Below are 18,907 nucleotides of genomic sequence, written 5' to 3' on the forward strand. Positions count from 1 at the left end.
CATTGGCATAAGCTAAATTTTGGTGCATACGGTTAAACAGAGTGCCACCTCGGTTATCATTTCCACCCTTCACATCACTCTCTCCCACACTATGTTGAAGAGTAGCGTGGATAATACATCACCCTGTCTTAACCCTTGATTGACCTCAAATTCTTTGGACAGTTTTCCTTCTACTTTTACCTGTCATTTTGTGCTGGTGAGGGTCATTTGTAACAGTCTGATAAGTTTACTTGGGAATTCCATCTCCATTAAGGTGTCATACAGCTCTTTCCTTTTAACACTATCATAGGCCTGTTTAAAATCTACTAAAAGTTGGTGTAAATTCACATTATATTCATAACACTTTTCCATTATTTGCCTTATAATGAAGACATGGTCTGCTGTTGATCTACCCTGTTGAAAAGTGCACTGGTAGTCTCTGAGTATTTCTTCTGTAATTGGTTAAGTCTCATAGCAATGACTTTGGCTAATACTTTGTACACCACGCTGACTAAAGCAGTACCGCGATAATTTTCACAGTTTGCTTTGTCCTCCTTCTTATGAATTGGGCATATAATGGCCATGTACTACTGGTTTGGCAAATAAAATATACACAATAATAAATGGCCATGTCCCACCTAATGATAAAAATAATGAAGAAAGAACACAGAAGATGAGGATGGATTGTGGGAGCTTTTAGACCAGTTGATAACAAACAAATAAAAACCACTCTAAAATTTTAATTAGAGATTTTAATGGCCAGTTAGGAAGGAAAAAAGAGATATACAAACATAGTAGGGAAATGGCCAGCACAAAGAAGAACAAACACAAATGGCGAGAGACTGGAGAAATTCTGCAAAAACCATGACATAATCTCACAGCTAATATACTTCAGGAGGAGCCCAAATAAACTCAAAACTGGATCATGTCTGTATGGGTGTAAATTACCACAGGCAAAGCTACAATGTGAAATTATGGGGAGGGACAGATACTGGATCAGATCATTGCATAAGGAAAATTAAATTCACTCCATTGACAAAGAAAACATCCTACACCGAAAACAAGTGAACCTACTCCCCTCAAACTGAAAAACAACAAGGAATGTGATGAACAAACAAGGAAAATAAAAATAAGAGATGACCTAGAGGAAGTAGTTTCCCAGTTGAAACAAAAGGCTGAATAAGTAGCTCTAATAAGGCCCAGGAAAAAATGCCAGTGGTGGAATGATGAGTGGATAAAACAGTAGCAGATATACACCAAGTCTGGTTAAGGTATCAGTCATAAACTGGAAGAATCATACTTGCAATTCACTGAACAAAGAAAGGTAAACCATAAAATAATAAGAAGGGTTAAACATAAATACTAATAACATGTACTTCTGACAGGAAAAATAGCAAGAAAACAAATTTAAGGGATTAGTACAAAGAATTTAACAGACAACTATTCAGATATGATCCTCCAAAATTAATGAATAAGGATAAAAACAATAAGATGGCCACAGCAATAAAAAATACAAAACTTTTATAAGAAACATTTAACAAATTACTAAACTGTGAAGATCTCCAGATTTATTTCAGATAAACACAGATACCCCTTTTAAAACACCAGCAGAAAATATACACCCACCAACAAAACATACAGCCACCTACAAGCCATGAAGTCTACAAAGCTTTGAAAGGGCTCAAAAACTAAAAAGCAAGAGGAGAAAATCAAACATTTGCAGAACTTTGGAAATGCCAGTGAAAATATTGCACCACTGCATTGTGAAAACCTGGAACAAAGGAGAACTACCAGAACACTGGACTACAGCTATAATCCACCCCTTACACAAAGAAGACAAATTGAGACAATTATAAAGGAATTTCCCTTTTGGTCCTGCATATAGTCATGACAATAATTCTATAGAATCATTGTAAAGATCAACTTGAACTGCACCTAGGAGAATTTAGAAGGATTTATGCCACAGAGATGCAGTCCAGAACAGATAATCACTTTGAAATTGGTAATGGATTACTACAAAATGAGACAAAAACAACAAGTCATAAACTTTGAACACTTCAAAAAAGCTTATTATTGTACCCACAGAGCTTCAAAGACGAATATACTAAGGAATTCCAGACTCACCCCAAATTAACAGAAATGATAAAATTAACTCTAACAAATGTCAAATCTAAAGTGAAGTTCAGAGGAGAGATATCTGAGTCATTTATAATTGAGACAGGGAGATGGTTTATCGCCATTACTTTTCATCTGCGCTCAGGAGTACGTGACAAGGGAATGGTACGAGCAAAACCATAAAAACTTAAGAACTGTAGCAAAGAAAGACCAAATAGACTTAAACTGCTCGAGACTCAAAGATGACCAAGTGTTACTAGCTAATAACACTCAAGAAGAAAAAAAAAATCAAATAACAAGTCTACAAAATATAGCACAAAAATGGGACTCGAGATATCATTCGATAAAAACTGAGAGAATGGTAGCAGATCCACTAGTAATCAACCACATAACAGGAAAATAAAAATAGTGAAACAATTTAAATGCTAAAGAGAAATTATAACGTACAACTTGGATGAGCAATCTGCATAGCAAGAAAGAACTAACAGAATGATAAAAGCTCAAAAATGAGCATGGCCTACAAGCAGTAAAAAATATCTATCAATCTAAATTAAAACATTATAAGACAGTGGTTCAACCAGGGGTGACATACAGCAGTGAAACTCTTTTCAGAGTCACTAAAACAGAATTAACAAAATCCCAAAAGTAGAGACAAGAATAGCTAGAACATGGATAAACACAGAATATCAGGAAACTGGAAAATGGTCAGTAGTGTCAAATGAAGTGGTGTACAATGAACCCGAGCCCATTACAGATACGGAAGAAAAAGTCAGTCCCCCCCCCCCCCCCTCTCTCTCTCGAGGACAACAGAAACCAGATTACCAAGAAAAATTATATAGAAACTTAGGAAGATGAAGCAACAATGGGATGGATAAAGGAAATCAGGAAGTATATGAAAGAGCTAGAATTAATGTTGGATGCTTTGAAAAACAAAACAAAAAATTTAAACTATTTGAAAAAACATAAAAATAATATTTAAACCAAAAATTGGCAAGTGACATACAATGAAAAATGTATTTACAGATGAGGAACAACAAAAAAGATCAGAATGAATGAAACGGTACTGGGCAATTTTCTGAAAACTTACTGAAGATGATGACCAGAAAATGAATGACTACAGAAGAAGACTTCAAAATTTACGTACATCTTATTTGACAAAAAGTAAATGAATCCTCAATCACTAAACTTCACTGAAACATGACAGGCTCAAGGCAAATGCCGGAATGGTTCCTTTGAAATGGCACTTCCCTCCTCATCCTTCCCTAGTCCGATGAGACCGATTACTCCTCTGTTTGGTCCCCTCCCCCAAATCAGCCAACCAACAAAACATGTCTGAGTGTTAAACAAAAAGAATTTGTATTTGCTCAAGGTAAAAAATGGACAGATATGAGCTTCCACCACAATATGGATGTAGCAACATCCAAACTGATATACAGGTGTTGATTGTAAATCAACGATGATATCCCAGAGGATTACTTACGAGTATGGAGCGTCATGGCACCAGTCCCGCAAAACTTCCAGATCTCCTCTGGATATGGCTTCTAGGATGTTTGGAATTATGTCCGTCTCACAGTCTCTAAGAAAACGATGTCGATCGAAATTAGGATCCAGTTTCACCAGCTCAGTCATTGTCTCGGACAGCTCTGTCTTCTGAAAGAGACCGCCGACCACATCTGACACTTTATCAGCTAGTAGTCTGGAGGCACGTACCACTGGATTGTCCGATTCATCGTAACGTGTCTTCCAGTCCAGTATCTTACCGACATACGGGTTGTTGTCACGAAAATTCTGCCAGCTTTGGTAGAACCTGAAGCAAATGAAAAGTAAATTAAATTCAAAGATTAGTTACAAATATAAATAAATTACAATTTTACATGGGAGAAAAGACTAACTCTTGCCATAAAAGGAAAATGCAATTAGTTTCATTACGATGTTCAATGATGGCAACAAAAATTTCTGAAAATATAGTCTTCCGCTTTGTAACCTACTGAGAGCGAGGAAGAGACTGTGCAAAGGAAAATGTGAAGTGTGATTACATGTACTCCGTATCCTTTAGGATATGAGGTGGTATCCAAAAGTTCATGAAATACATTTTAAAATTATTATGTGTCACCTAGATCTCATTCTGCACCATCATCTTCATCTTCAAAGTAATCCCCTCGGTGACTAAAGCCCAAAATTTCTGCTACTTTTGAAAATCAACTTGGTAGTCTTTCTTTGTTAGGATATTTAGTATCCCCTGCAGTTCATCTGAATCACCTCTATCATATCAAATCTTCATCCCTTCAACTTGTTTCCATCCTAAGCTAGGGGACAAAGTCATCTGGAGCTATGTCTGGTAAATAGAGCAGTTGGGGAGCGTATGGAACTGGTCAGAGGAACTTCTTTCCACCACATATTGTAGTACTCGATACTTCCTGAATTTGTGCTATGTGATACAGTTAACATGAAAACAAATGTATTGTTAATACTAAAGCTACACAGATTCTAATGACACTAGCATTTTTCTAGAATTTTCTTGACATATTTAAAAAAGTCATAATTTGATTTATAGGTAATTAATGTTGAAGATCATTACTGATTTTTTTTTTATTTTCATAACATCACTTGTAAATTTATTAGCAATATAAATAAATGCTCAACTTATAACAGACTGTAATAATTGATAGTTGCAAGCTATCATTGTTGCACCCTATATAGAGTTGGTAGAAAGCACCTGTATCTGATGGGCTATTCATCCATCGCACTAAGTGCATGTAGATTGAGGTTGTGAAACACGCAAATAGGGAAAACATGATTATTCATCATGTAGTATTTGAAAAAGTGCAGTGTTACAAATGTGTTAAAAATGTATTAAAACTATTAGTGAAGAAGAAACACAACATGCTTTCATGAATTTATTTAATGGCACATGTTAACAACCCGAAACTTTAGGATCTCTAGCTAAGCAGAATATACCTACTAGACAAAGTAACGAACAAGATGAAGTCAAAAGTTAAGTAATTCCACCTGTACTGACACACATGTCTGTATCTATCACAAACTAAATACTGAATATTACTTCAGTAAAGTTTGTAGGTTAAAGAACAGTTGCTTTCTTTGAATTCTATACAAGTGGTTTACATACCACAAGGGAGATAAAGGTTAGAGGAGCAAAAATCATTTTGTTACTAGTGAAAAATTCCTGATGTTGGCTGCATTCTTTTCTGCACTGACATGGTGAAGTACCCCATCATTCATATACCACTTCTGTCAATGATTTCACATCATGTCCTCCCTTAAACATATTAAAACAGTTTAACAGAGTCAGTCTGGAAGGGATGAACTCCTTATGTACAATCCCATCAGTGCACACACACAAAAGATCAATGTGGACATAATGTTACTCTTGACTTGCCAAGCTTTGTTGGTCGAGATCAATGCACACTCTTTCATTGCAATGACTGCTTCTTAGGGGTGTCGTTCTGATAAACCGCATTTTTATCTCCAGTGACAAGCTTTGAAAGAAAATTCGGACTGTTCTGATGCATTCATGGCAGAAACTTTTCCTTAATCCTCTGTATGTTCAGTTTTTCTGACAGAAATATATGCCAAAGTTTACTCTCAAGCTTTGCATCTGTGCAAACACTTATGGCGTGCATAGATCCAGTACTAACCAAAGAAGGGAATGAGTATACACAAGGGTTATATAAAGGAAAGCTACTTGAAGACAATATTGTGCTAGGGAAAAGGAACTGGGTGTATACGAGATGGGTGAAGAATTCGACAGAGCACTGAAAGACTTCGGAGAAGATACGAAAGAGGATTAGTTTTCTGTCTGTTGATAGCTGCTTGGTTAGTTAGGGTTATACAAAGGAAAGCTATCTGAAGACAATATTGCACAAGGGAAAAGGAACTGGATGAATACGAGATGGATGAAGAATTCAATAGAGCACTGAAAGACCTCGGAGCAGATACAAAAGAGGATTATTTTTCTGTCTGTTGATAGCTGCTTTTTCTTTGAAAATTGCTGGTTATGGGCAATGTTGCCCACCTCCAGATCTGTTAAACAACAAAAATAAATTACAATTTCATCCTAACCTTCTGTTTAAAAAAAACTAAAAATTTTTGTAATCTAATTACAATACAAAAGCTGTATAACATACCATACGTTTTAGTGAGAAAGTAACCTATCATAAACGAACTATGACTTCTTAGTCATACACTAAAACCATACTCATACGCTGTCACTTTATATTAAGATTTTAAAAGAAATTCTGAAATAAAAATCAGTGACTGACATGCAGAAAAATAAGCCTCTTTTGCATAAATAAGGAATATGACAAATAGGTGCAGTTTTGATAACCTAGCACCTAGTTACACCACGAGAGGTGTGAAACCATTTTTTTAAAGCTATTTTAAAAATTGTGAAAGCTATTTTAAAAATTACATTCAATAAGAACTGTTTAGTGTTAGGAGGGTTCCGCACGTATGCAAAAGTAAAGATTAATAACAGGTGTTTGCTAAAACCAAATTTCTTTTAAATTTTAAAATAAAATGGAAGCATGTGAGTACAGTTTCAGTAATGAAAGTGAACTGACAGTCCCACTACAATAGGTTATTCTGTAACTCTAACATACGATTTGTTAGACAACTTTTATACTGTAACCAGATATAATATTTTTTTATCTTTGTGAGCAGAGGATTACGACCCACTTTAAATACAGTAGGAAAGTTCAGGTAGAATGTAAATAGTTAAGGAGTAAAGGAGACCACTTACCAAAAAACAGAAGCATTGAGTCATTGACAGGCCCAATAAAGGTAGGTAGAGGTGTGTGTGTGTGTGTGTGTGTGTGTGTGAGAGAGAGAGAGAGAGAGAGAGAGAGAGAGAGAGAGAGAGATTACCCTAGTTCGACAATGGATTTATTCTGAAAGCTAGGAAGATTTCTTTACTCCTAAATTATTTATTTTGTTGTTTATCAGTTTTGGAGACATTGCCCAAAACTGATAACTTAAGGGGGGGAGGGCTAAAAAAAAACCAGCGACTGACTGACAGACAGACAGAAAAATAAGCCTGTTTTATATAAGTAAGGATTGCAGATTACAGTGACGAATATATCCAGTTTATCAAACTTAGAACAGACAACATTCCCTGGTGTGCAGAATATACGAGACCAGTGAAATACCTTCCGACTTCAAGAACAACGTATTAAAGTTTTTCCCCTCCCACGAGACCACACATCTCAGTATATCACAAATTTCAACTCAACACGTCTACCTGTTCCTAGACAAAGGGATCTTAATAGATGGACAGAGACAAATAGACAGTCAGCTGGCAAAAAATTATTTTTTTCGTGTGATATAATTATAAATTATGAGTTTTCAGATTTTTTGCTTTACCTGTACTGTGGAACATTGTTTCCTGATACATTTCACAATTCTACGTGAGTGGGAAGTACCCTATAGGTTTTGATCAGTATGTTTGCAAGTATCAAAACGTGACATAAATGGCTGTGTCTTTTCATAGAATTGACTTAGAAGGTTATATTTTTTACACCACCAATGGATCATAGACCTTAGTATGTGACAAATTTCAACTTCATACATCTACCCATTCCTGAGAAAAAGAAGCCTTAACAGTTGGATGTACAGACAAACAAAGCAATCCTACAAGTGTTCGGCTTTTATCGATAGAAGTACAGTGTCCTAAAAATTGATATTGTAATTCTATCTGAGATGAAAAAGGAGTTGGAAGATCCGTTGGATGGAAATAGAAGTATTTTTGAACATATTTTTAATCCAATTAAATTTATCAGAATCATAGCTGAAATACTTTTTGAAGTGAACTTTAGTGTTCCAAGATGATGGAGAAGACAGACTTTTATCTCCAGCACAAGTATTGGATTATCTGTGTTCTCTGACACCCTAACACTAGGATGGGGAACATGTCTAGAATGCCATTTTCCATTCAGTTTAGACATAGGTCTAATTTCTTTATGAAAGTCTTCACTTTTTCAGTACAAGATAGTACTTCTCAAAAGTGTCAGTGAAGTAAGCCATTTTCAATAGAAAATTCTCCTCCAGAGAATGACTTCTCTCCTTTAAAAAACAGAATATCTTATTCCTCAGTTCAAACATTCTTTTTAGTACTTTACACCTTGCAAGCCATCAACACTACTAAGAAAAAGAGCAAATGAGTGTGTTCATCATCCATCTTCTCATGTAGCGCTTTAAGAAGCCTTGAATTTATATATTTTGACTTAATAATATTAACTGTTTCTATAACCATTCACAGCAAATCATTAAGAGGTTTCTTTAGCGGCCAGAGCCTCCCACTGTATCATGCAGTGAGTCAATACTGCATCAGGAGCTACAGATTTAACTTTCGTTTCCAATCCACCACAAATTCCAGACACTGAGCTCCATATGGGCATTCTCCAATGCACCTATTGCACGATATTCCATTTTGACTAAAGAAGTATTGACACCTCACAGAAAAACAATTCCTCTTGAATGTTAAACTCGTCAATGAAATGAACATAAGCAATCAAATGAGCATCTTTATGAATATCAGTTGCTTCATACACTTGAAGTGCAAAGCAATTGTAATGCAAATTATTGATTAACTGCTCAAAAATGTCGTGAGAAATGTCAAAGATTTTTCTATGCACAGTGTCATTAGAGACAGGAATACTTTTCAACTGTTTAGCACATGACTCACCACACAATGTGACACTACATCAACTGCTACTGCTGGTAAAACCAGAATTTCTACCACCTTGTGTGGTTTCTCACATTTAGCAATCCTTTGCAAAATCTGGTAAGAGGATAAAAGGGCCTTAGAAGTCACACTCATCATTTTAGTACAGTTCTCCTGTGAATGCAGTAAAACATTTAATTCGCTGAAAAAAAAAATCTTTTTGGTTTTTCCATTAATTCAGGATGTTTTGGTTTCAGCATGTGTCTAACCTTTCAGGCTTTGTTCTGTCAGCATCTAAAATGGTTATATAAATTACACACTGCAGATGTACTTCACCACTAGTTGGAGTTTTCATGAATCCTAGCAATAAATAGTTCTTGTTTTTGACTTTGGGGTAATGCCTTCAGCTCCTCCAGTTGATAAAACACTGGTGTCGTCACATCTGTCACTAATCAGGAAATTCTTCGTACTGCAGTCAAGTCTTCCTTGCAATGTCTGAAAAACTGTAAGGTGTAAAATAGATGATCCAAAGCTTGCACTGTGCACAACAGTTAAGGATACAGTGACAGTGCAGCCGATAACGGGTGATTCCGCCGATGGCAGACGTCACCCACCTTGCTCGATGATTTAAAACATTGCTAAATATATGACCACAGTTTCACTGTCATTGAACGCATCTGGCGGAACACCAACGCCAAGTGATATTCAATCCAGGTCAACAGCACCTTCCTTGTCGAAAGAAATGAGAAACATAACTGTTTGTTACTAACAAGGGAACATCCCCATCGCACCCCCCTCAGATTTAGTTATAAGTTGGCACAATGGATAGGCCTTGAAAAACTGAACACAGATCAATCGAGAAAACAGGAAGAAGTTGTGTGGAAATATGAAAAAATAAGCAAAATATACAAACTGGGTCGTCCATGCGTAAGATAGGCAATATAAAGGGCAATGTGAGGCGAGGAGCGCCGTGGTCCCGTGGTTAGCGTGAACAGCTGCGGAACGAGAGGTCCTTGGTTCAAATCTGCCCTTCACTGAAAATTTTGCTTTCTTTATTTTCGCAAAGTTATGATCTGTCCGTTCATTCATTGACGTCTCTGTTCACTGTAATAAGTTTAGTGTCTGTGTTTTGCGACTGCACCGAAAAACCGTGCGATTAGTAGACGAAAGGACGTGCCTCTCCAATGGGAACCGAAAACATTTGATCGCAAGGTCATAGGTCAACCGATTCCTCCACAGGAAAACACGTCTGATATATTCTATACGACACTGGTGACTGCATGTGCGTCACATGACAGGAATATGTTGTCGACCCACCTAACTAGTACACTTGGCGAATGGGTGAAAAGTTTCTTCTACCTTGCCCGATTTAGGTTTTCTTGTGGATGTAATAATCACTCCAAAAAAAGTGATGAAAGCATAAGAGTTTTTCACAGAAACTGAAAATAAAAAGTTAAAATTTTCGGTCGAGGGAAGATTTGAACCAAGGACCTCTTGTTCCGCAGCTGTTCACGCTAACCACGGGACCACGGAGCTCCTCGCCTCACATTGCCCTTAATATTGCCTATCTTACGCATGGACGACCCAGTTTGTATATTTTGCTTATTTTTTCATAGTTCCACACAACTTCTTCCTGATTTCTCGATCGATCTGTGTTCAGTTTTTCAAGGCCTATCCACTGTGCCAACTTATAACTAAATCTGAGGGGGGTGCGATGGGGATGTTCCCTTGTAAGAATGTTTTTTAATACACTGCACCCCCCCCCCCCCCCTGCATACCATTTGCTTCCTTCCTCCTCCTCCTCCTCCTCCTCCTCCTCCTCCTGGGTGGGGTTGCACCTTACAGCTTGAGGACCACTGATCACTGATACAGTCATTTTTCCCCTAACTCCATTTGCAAGTGAAACAAGAAAGGGAGTGACTAGTAGTGATACAAGGTACCCTCCACCACACACTCTTTGGTTGCTTGCGGAATATTTACTGTATGTAGATGAACAGTTTTACTCAAACAGATGAAAATGTTAATAATAATTTGTAAGTGACAGGGACTCTCTTATGTAAGTATTAGTCTGAATTGTAGATAGAATGGAATAATGGGGATGATAAACACTGCAGAAAAGAAGCGAATAGAAGATTTTGAAATGTGGTCTAACATAAGAATGCCGAAGAACAGTAGGGCTGATTGGATAAGTAATGATACCATACTGACTCAAGACAGGGAGAAGAGACCTAATTTGAACAGCTTAATAAAAAGAAGAGATAGTTAATAGGACACTTAACAGCATTTTCTATTAGGAATTAAAAGTTTACAATTTGTCCAAGGAAACGGAAAAGAAATACTGCCAAGTGTTGTTGTTCATGTACATCACAAGGGTTGGATGGATGAGGCTGGTATGAAATGATGGATTAACATAGTGTAGGATAGAATGAATGGTACTTTATTCAAGAGGAGTTCTCTTCTTGTGCTACTTCAGTTTAGCAGTACCTTGAAAAATTCTGTGAAAGAGAAACTGAGACAGGGAAATACAGAGCTTGCTGTTATTCCAGAAGGCATTACTTCACCATAGCAACCTCTTAATGTCTCAATAAATAAACCATTTAAAGCGTTTATGAGAGAGGTATGGAACAAATGGATGATGGATGAACCAAGAATATGTTTTAGTCTGGCTTTGCAATCTCTTCGTAAAAATGGTAAAAATGTTATTTTTTAAAAAACCGCTTAAAAATTATGGTGCGCCTTGTAATCTGTAGCGCCTTATAGTCTGTAAAATGGTACTACAATAGGAGTTACGATCATTACTTAGTAAGTGCAATTTCCTATTTTTTAAAAATATCTCTCCTGTTACTTAATTCTGACAAAGTGAGCATTTTCATATGTCTGTATATATGACTTCTTATTTCCTTGTATCCAATGAATTGACCATACATCACTGAAAAATGATCCTTGGACGCAAAACTACTGATGTATCCTGAAACATCAAGCAATAATTGTGATGCAACTGTAGCATTGATTTAGAATAAAAAAAGTCTGCACCAGTTGCACATTTATTTTTATTTTGAGTACCACAAGCAGTTTCTGTTCTGTGTTCTATCAGGACGCTTAACGTATAACCACGGGAAAATGACCTCGGGGACTCAAACCGGTCGTGGGATTTGAAACTAAAATAACAGTCAACCTGTGCTGTCATTTTATTTCAAACAGTTGATTAGGTAATGGTTAGGGAATAAAAATGTACATGGAAACCAAGGCTCGAATGCTATAAGTGTTGTGACAGTGCCACGAGATTTAAAAGTGCCGCTACGTCAGTACGCAAACACGGCGATAGAGGCGCTCCGCAGCTCGGCTGAGCGCGGGAGTGCCACCTAGCTATGGACGGTCCCGGCCGCATGTCACGGCACGGCAGTTGAGTGACAGATACGGAGTTGGTAGCATGAAACTCACTATTGTTTCTACGTTTGTATATCCACATAAATTATTAGTGAATTAAAGGTTATAACACTTTTTGGCGACGAGGTCGGATATTTTTTTCCTGCGTTGGGGAATTGTGCATTCGTGTCTGGGCAGACATGGAACAGCTTCTGCAAGCGCTCATTGAACAACAAACACAGCTGACGGCTGCTATTCAGGCGTTGTAAACGTCGCTTACTCATCATCTGTCTTCCTCTTCTCTGCCTCCGTTCCCTCCTTACGACGAGGCTGCTGAAGACTGGGAGGATTATGAGAAGCATTTGCGGCAACACTTTTTGGCTTTCGGCGTTGTCGATGCTCCTATGTTTAAGTCGTTATTTCTATCTTGGATTTCCCCACGGATCTATCAGCTGCTATCTCAGTTAGCCCCTCTGCGGGAACCTGCCTCTCTTTCCTTCCAAGAAATGTGTGACTTATTGTCTAACTATTACCGAAAAAACACCCACGTCGTTGCCGCCCGCGTGGCGTTCTACCGGTGTCGTACACAGCCCCATCAATCTTACCGGGCTCGGGCGGTGGAACTACACGGTCTGAGTAGGAAATGTCAGTTTTTCACGGACACTCATCATGAGTCTTATGCTGATTCAATGGTTAGGGATGCTATTCTACGGCTTGCTCCTGATAAAGAAGTTCGGCAACGTGCCTTACAACTGCCAAATCCGTCGTTGTTAGAAGTTCTGAGCATCGCTCAATCTTTTGAAGTGTCTCATGCTGCTGGTGCGCAAATAGACGCGTGGTGTGATGTAGGCACTATACAGACCACTTTCGACACGGACAATTTGCCTGTTTCCCAGGGGACCGACGATGTGGCGGCGGTGCACTCACGTCAACAACGTCGTGTTGGGCCGTCACGCTCGCAGCGAAAACAGCAGGTTCATTCCGCACTTCCTTCTTGTCCACGTTGTTTCGTACAGCATGACAGGGCCGCATGTCCAAAACGTTGGGTCACATGTAATTCATGTAGGAAAAAAGGCCACATTGCTTCTGTGTGTCAGTCCCCTAAAGTTCCTGTTGACGAGGACGAGGCATCAGACATGGATGTTAACTGTGTGCTTTCTCAAACAAATAAGTTGGTTGTTACTGTTCGTGTTCTGGATAAAGACATTCGCATGCAAGTGGACACTGGCTCTGCAGTAACTCATTAATTCTCGCACGTATTTGGAGTTGAGCTTCCCTCCCTTGTCTCCAGTTACGCGAAATCTGAGAACTTATAATAAACAGAAAATTCCTATGGTTGGCCAGTTTGATGCTTCCACTGCCTACAAGTCTGTTGTTCGGCCCCTCACGTTTTATGTGGTGGATCATGCGGGCACTGAAAATCTGTTCGGTTATGATGCTTTCCAGTTGTCTGGGTTCTCCATTGATGATGATGTGCACCTCATATCTGAGGATATTCCGTATCAACAGCTGGATGGATTGTGTTCTGAATTCTCGTCCGTGTTCTCTGCTGGTCTGGGTCGTGCCAAGGATTTTGAAGCCCCCATTACTCTTAAAACCTACAGCTCGCGCAAAGTTTTTCCGGGCACGCCCTATTCCGATGGTGTTGCGTGCACCTGTCAAGGCTGAGATAGACAGGTTAACAGCTTCCGGGATTCTCCTTGCTGTTACCTCCAGCAAATGGGCATCGCCAATCATGGTGGTTTCTAAACCAAATGGGAGTCTGCGATTATGTGGCGATTTTAAAGCCACTGTCAACGCTCAGAGCCCTGTTGACACTTATCCTCTTCCCCGTCCTGACGAGTTATTTACCAAGCTCGCTGGGGGCCAGTTCTTTTCCAAACTTGACTTATCAGAGGCGTACCATCAGTTGCCGTTGGATGCGTCTTCCAAGGAATTTCTCATCATCAACACTCCTTGTGGGTTGTATCAGTACCAGCGGTTACCATTTGGTGTCGCTAGCGCGCCGGCCACTTTTCAACGGTTTTTGGAACAGCTCACGGCTTCCGTTCCTGGCTGCATCAACTACCTGGATGACATTGTTGTTACGGGGGCCTCCATTGAGGAGCACCTTCGCAATTTGCGTTCATTATTTCAGGTTCTGCAATCGGCTGGGTTGAAGTGCAATCTGAACAAGTCACAGTTCTTCCAACCCTCCATTGTGTATCTTGGTTTCCACTTGTCCTGTGAGGGTATACATCCTCTAAGTCAGCACGTTGCAGCCATTACCGCTCTACCCCGGCTGCCTACAGTCAAAGAACTTCAAGCGTTTCTAGGCAAGATTGCTTATTATCACAAATGCACTCCATCCGCGGCGGCGGTGGCTCATCCTCTGCATCAGCTGTTACGCAAAAACGTCCCTTTCTGTTGGTCCGACGAGTGTGAGCAGGCTTTTGTCCGCCTGAAGGCTCATTTGCAGTCGGCGCCTTGTCTTGCCACATTCCGTCCGGGTCAGCACTTGGTTCTGGCGACTGACGCATCACAGTAGGGCCTAGGGGCTGTTCTCGCCCATCGGTATGAGGATGGGTCGGAACGACCCATCGCCTATGCTTCCAAGACCCTCAACGATGCCCAACAGCGTTACTCTCAAATCGAAAAGGAGGCGCTCGCTATCATTTATGCTCTAAAAAAGTTCAGCGTTTTTTTGTATGGTTCACCTCATCACCAACCAAAAGCCGCTGGTCTCTCTGTTCAGCCCCTCGGCGTCGCTTCCGGATAAGGCAGCTCACCGCCTGCAACGTTGGCCCTTATACTTGTCTCGTTTTCACTATGAGATTCACTATCGCCCCACGGCCCAGCACGCCAACGCTGACGCGTTGAAGCGTTTGCCGATGGGCCCCGACCCGGTTTTCGATCGAGATGAACTACTCTGTTTCCACATTGATGAGGAAGAACGTCGTGCGGTCGAGGGTTTTCCACTTACAGGTTCGCAGGTCGCGTCGACTACTGCGCGGAACCCGGTCCTGCGTCAGGTGATCGGTTTTGTTCAACGGGGTTGGCCGGCCAGGACCAAGGACCGGGCATCGGATCCCCTTCGCAACTGCCATGCCTTGTGCCTTCGTCTGTCTGTTCGTGAGGGTGTTGTTCTTCTGGCCACGGATGGCGCATCTCCACGGGTCGTGGTGCCAGCTTCTCTTCGCAAAGATGTTCTCAAACTATTGCATGAAGGCCATTGGGGGATTTCTCGGACTAAGACCCTGGCCCGCAGGCATGTTTATTGGCCCGGTATCGATTCGGACATCACCCACATGGTCGCTGCGTGTGGTCAGTGTGCTCAACAACTGGCTGCACCCCGTACAATGCCCTCTCCGTGGCCTGATCCGGCGCAGCCATGGGAACGTGTGCACGCTGACTTTGCCAGCCCCTTCCTTGGCACTTATTGGCTACTGTTGATTGACGCCTTCTCGAAGTTCCCGTTTGTTGTTTGATGTCTGTCGCCCACCACTGCGGCGACGACGCTGGCTTTGTCCAAAATCTTTGCGCTAGAAGGTCTTCCATCCACAATTGTCACGGACAACGGCCCTCAGTTCTCTTCGCAGACCTTCCGTGATTTTTGTACTGGACAAGGGATTCATCATGTTACAGCACCGCCCTTCCACCCCCAATCGAATGGGGAGGTCGAGTGCCTTGTCCGCACTTTCAAAAGCCAGATGCAAAATTCCTTACTGATTTTTCTACCGATGACGCTCTGTTGCAATTTCTGAGTTCTTATCGCTTCACGCCTCTGGGTGATCGCAGCCCTGCTGAACTCTTGCATGGCTGCCAACCGCACACTCTACTGCACCTGCTTCACGCTGTCAGGCCTAATACTGTGTCCCCTAGTGCGGGAAAATCCTCGGTGGGTGCCGACGTGTGGGCACGAGGGTATGGATCTCGCCCTAAATGGATTCCACGGGTGGTCAAGGCTCTTCGCGACCGCCAGCTTTGTGAAATACGTACGGACGACAGCATGGTTGCTCGCCATTACGACCAGATGCGCCCACGAGTGGTGGCCACGCCGGTGCCACCGCCCCTTCTTTCGCCTCCACCAGCCCGAGAAGCCAGTCCTGTCGCTGCTGCCGATCTCCCGTGCGTGTTGCTGCTGCCGATCTCCCGTGCGTGTTGCTGCAGCCAACGTCGCTGCCGCTTCCGAGTACGCCGGAACCGGCCCCAGTCGCGACGCCGCCTTCTCCGGGACCCATGTCGCTGGAGCACACCCCCAGGTCCGCGACACCTGTGGATGCTGCTCCGGAGTTTTCACCCATCATCTCGTCCAGGAGGCACGTTCCATGCACAAGCTTCCGTCCTGGACATTTTCGACCATATTCTCGTGGTTCTCTGCGGGATCTTCTCGGGGTCTCCCAAGAGGCCATGGGTGTCTCCGCACTGTCCGTGTCTCCAAGGAAGTGAGTGTCTTTTTTTTCAAGGGGGGAAAAGTGTTGTGACAGTGCCACGAGATTTAAAAGTGCTGCTACGTCAGTACGCGAACACGGCGATAGAGGTGCTCCGCAGCTCGGCTGAGCGCGGGAGCGCCACCTAGCTATGAACGGCGCCGGCCGCATGTCACGGCACGGCAGCTGAGTGACAGATACGGAGTTGGTAGCATGAAACTCACTATTGTTTCTACGTTTGTATATCCACGCAAATTATTAGTGAATTAAAGGTTATAACAATAAGCAGGTTCTAATTGTTGTAGGTTGCAGTTGCATGCACTGGACAGACTAATGTGAGGAGCTGCAGCTAGTCAGGATTCAGACCAACAAGACTGTGCTGCAGATTACATTTACAAGACTAAATCCATACAAATATTATAAATGCAAAAGTGACTCTGTCTGTTACATTTTTATGCCTGCACTGCTGAATGATACTGACGGACGTTGGTGTGAGATAGCATGAAGCTTGATGGAGTTAGGCTGCTTTACGAAGTATGTAGTACAAGACATTTATTGATTTGAAGAACATTACACAAATTAAGGATAAATATTTACTCTCTAAAAAAGCTATTTACTCTTTCGCTTTTGAACTTTATCATATTTGTGAAAATTATTTTATTAGTTGATTTGTTCTATGTAATCTGATTCAACAAAATCAATATAATGCTTATTCAACGTGTTTAATCCATATTATCATACGAATACTCTAACGTTTTCAGGACGAGCAGAGACTGTACGGTACTGGGGTGCAAGACTCCCACGTCTCTCGCGGGTGATTTACATATTGTGTGCAGCCAATCTTCTTCTTAGGACAGACGGCTGCGCCGATCTTCACAATGCTTATTCTCCGAAGATTTCGTGCTGGTTAGGGAAATGATACTGAACTACTACTCTACTTTTGAAATGATTTCTTACTCTCAGAATATTTTCTTATCAACTTCACTATATTTTCTTCTTCACAATAAAAAAACTACACAAGTTTCACATGCGCTTTCAAGTCTTGCAAATCGACCCCGTCTGGAAAACATTATTACTTAACATATACTATTAATGTCTCTTTTGATTTTAATAACCCTTGTCAAAACAGTTCTTGCTCCTAGCAAGTCAAACAACAGAGTATAAGAGTCTCTAGATAAAACATATTTCGTTTGTTCCCAACAATCGCTACTATTTCACTGCCAAAGAGTAGCCCTCGATTACTCCTCATACTAGACATATGGCCACCACTTGTCAGTGCCGATAGACCGCCACAACTTCAGTCTTCTGATAACACATGCCCATCCTGCACATACATAAACTATGGCGCAGTAGACAGATTTCCACACTCACACACTCACCCTTAAAATATCATGTGTTTGAGACGGTGAAATACAAGTATCTCTAGAATTCACCCCGAAATTCTCGAGGCGCTACAATACCACTATTTTTAATTGTGAAGGCAATTAACTTAGTTTTATTTTCATGATTCAACAGCTGAACTGATTCTGATGGTATTTAGCATGAAGATAGTCTGAAACCTGACTAAGACCTTAGACTACTTCACGAAGTTGTATCTTTTTGAGTATTACTAACATTTTAAATATGGTATACGTGAGTGGCATGCAGACGACACTCGCAAGCTGGTCAGAGAATCTTAGTGTATACAGATTATTCTGTGACAGTGCAAATTCCATATCATTGTGCAACTGGTTCATGATATTGGGTTCCTACACTACCTGACAGCTGGAGAATTTTGGTGGAGATGCAACTGTAAAATTGGGTGGTCAGCTCGAAAACCACATGTACAACAGTTACTATAAGTCCTGCAAACTTAAGTCACATTTCGCCTGTAGTTCTAAGAGTGCTCAGATGGCCTTAAGCGCTACAGAGACATTAGAACAGTCACAAACCCGTCACATCTTAGAAAAAAACACTTAAAGGCTCATGATGGCAGCATCATTTAAAGGCTGTACGGCAGAGAGGGGGATGGATCAAAAATGTGGGCATGTGGGCACTATAAATCATTATAATGAAATGGAGAAACAGTTGGTATGTGTTGCCCTTGTGGCAAACTCTCACTTTCAGTACTATGTGAGCCAGAGAAAACACTAAAAATTCTACTTCTGCATGAATGTAATGAATTGAGGCATTTTAACTATAATTATAAAATATAATGTATGCATTCAGATACATAATGGCGGTGCATACATTTTTTATACATATATTTCTACACCGCTATTTATACAGACGTACTGTAAAATTACTCACTTGCTTACTGACTCACCATCACACATCACAACAAAACTACTAATATGTGAGCAAAGCAGCAGTTAGTTTA

The 18,907-nt window shown here is 40.8% G+C and overlaps 1 protein-coding gene across 3 annotated transcripts in view; it reads right to left on the reverse strand.

Moving 5' to 3' along the window:
• Positions 1-18,907, reverse strand: part of LOC126106874 (mitochondrial import inner membrane translocase subunit TIM44) — a 52,599-nt gene that overhangs the window by 22,012 nt on the left and 11,680 nt on the right. For all 3 annotated transcript variants that reach the window (XM_049913273.1, XM_049913274.1, XM_049913272.1), the window contains exon 6: positions 3,575-3,901. In XM_049913273.1, the coding sequence (XP_049769230.1) occupies positions 3,575-3,901 (327 nt within the window). The remainder of the gene's footprint in view (positions 1-3,574; positions 3,902-18,907) is intronic.

This window comes from Schistocerca cancellata, chromosome 10, assembly GCF_023864275.1.
Source record: "Schistocerca cancellata isolate TAMUIC-IGC-003103 chromosome 10, iqSchCanc2.1, whole genome shotgun sequence".
Taxonomy (NCBI): domain Eukaryota; kingdom Metazoa; phylum Arthropoda; class Insecta; order Orthoptera; family Acrididae; genus Schistocerca; species Schistocerca cancellata.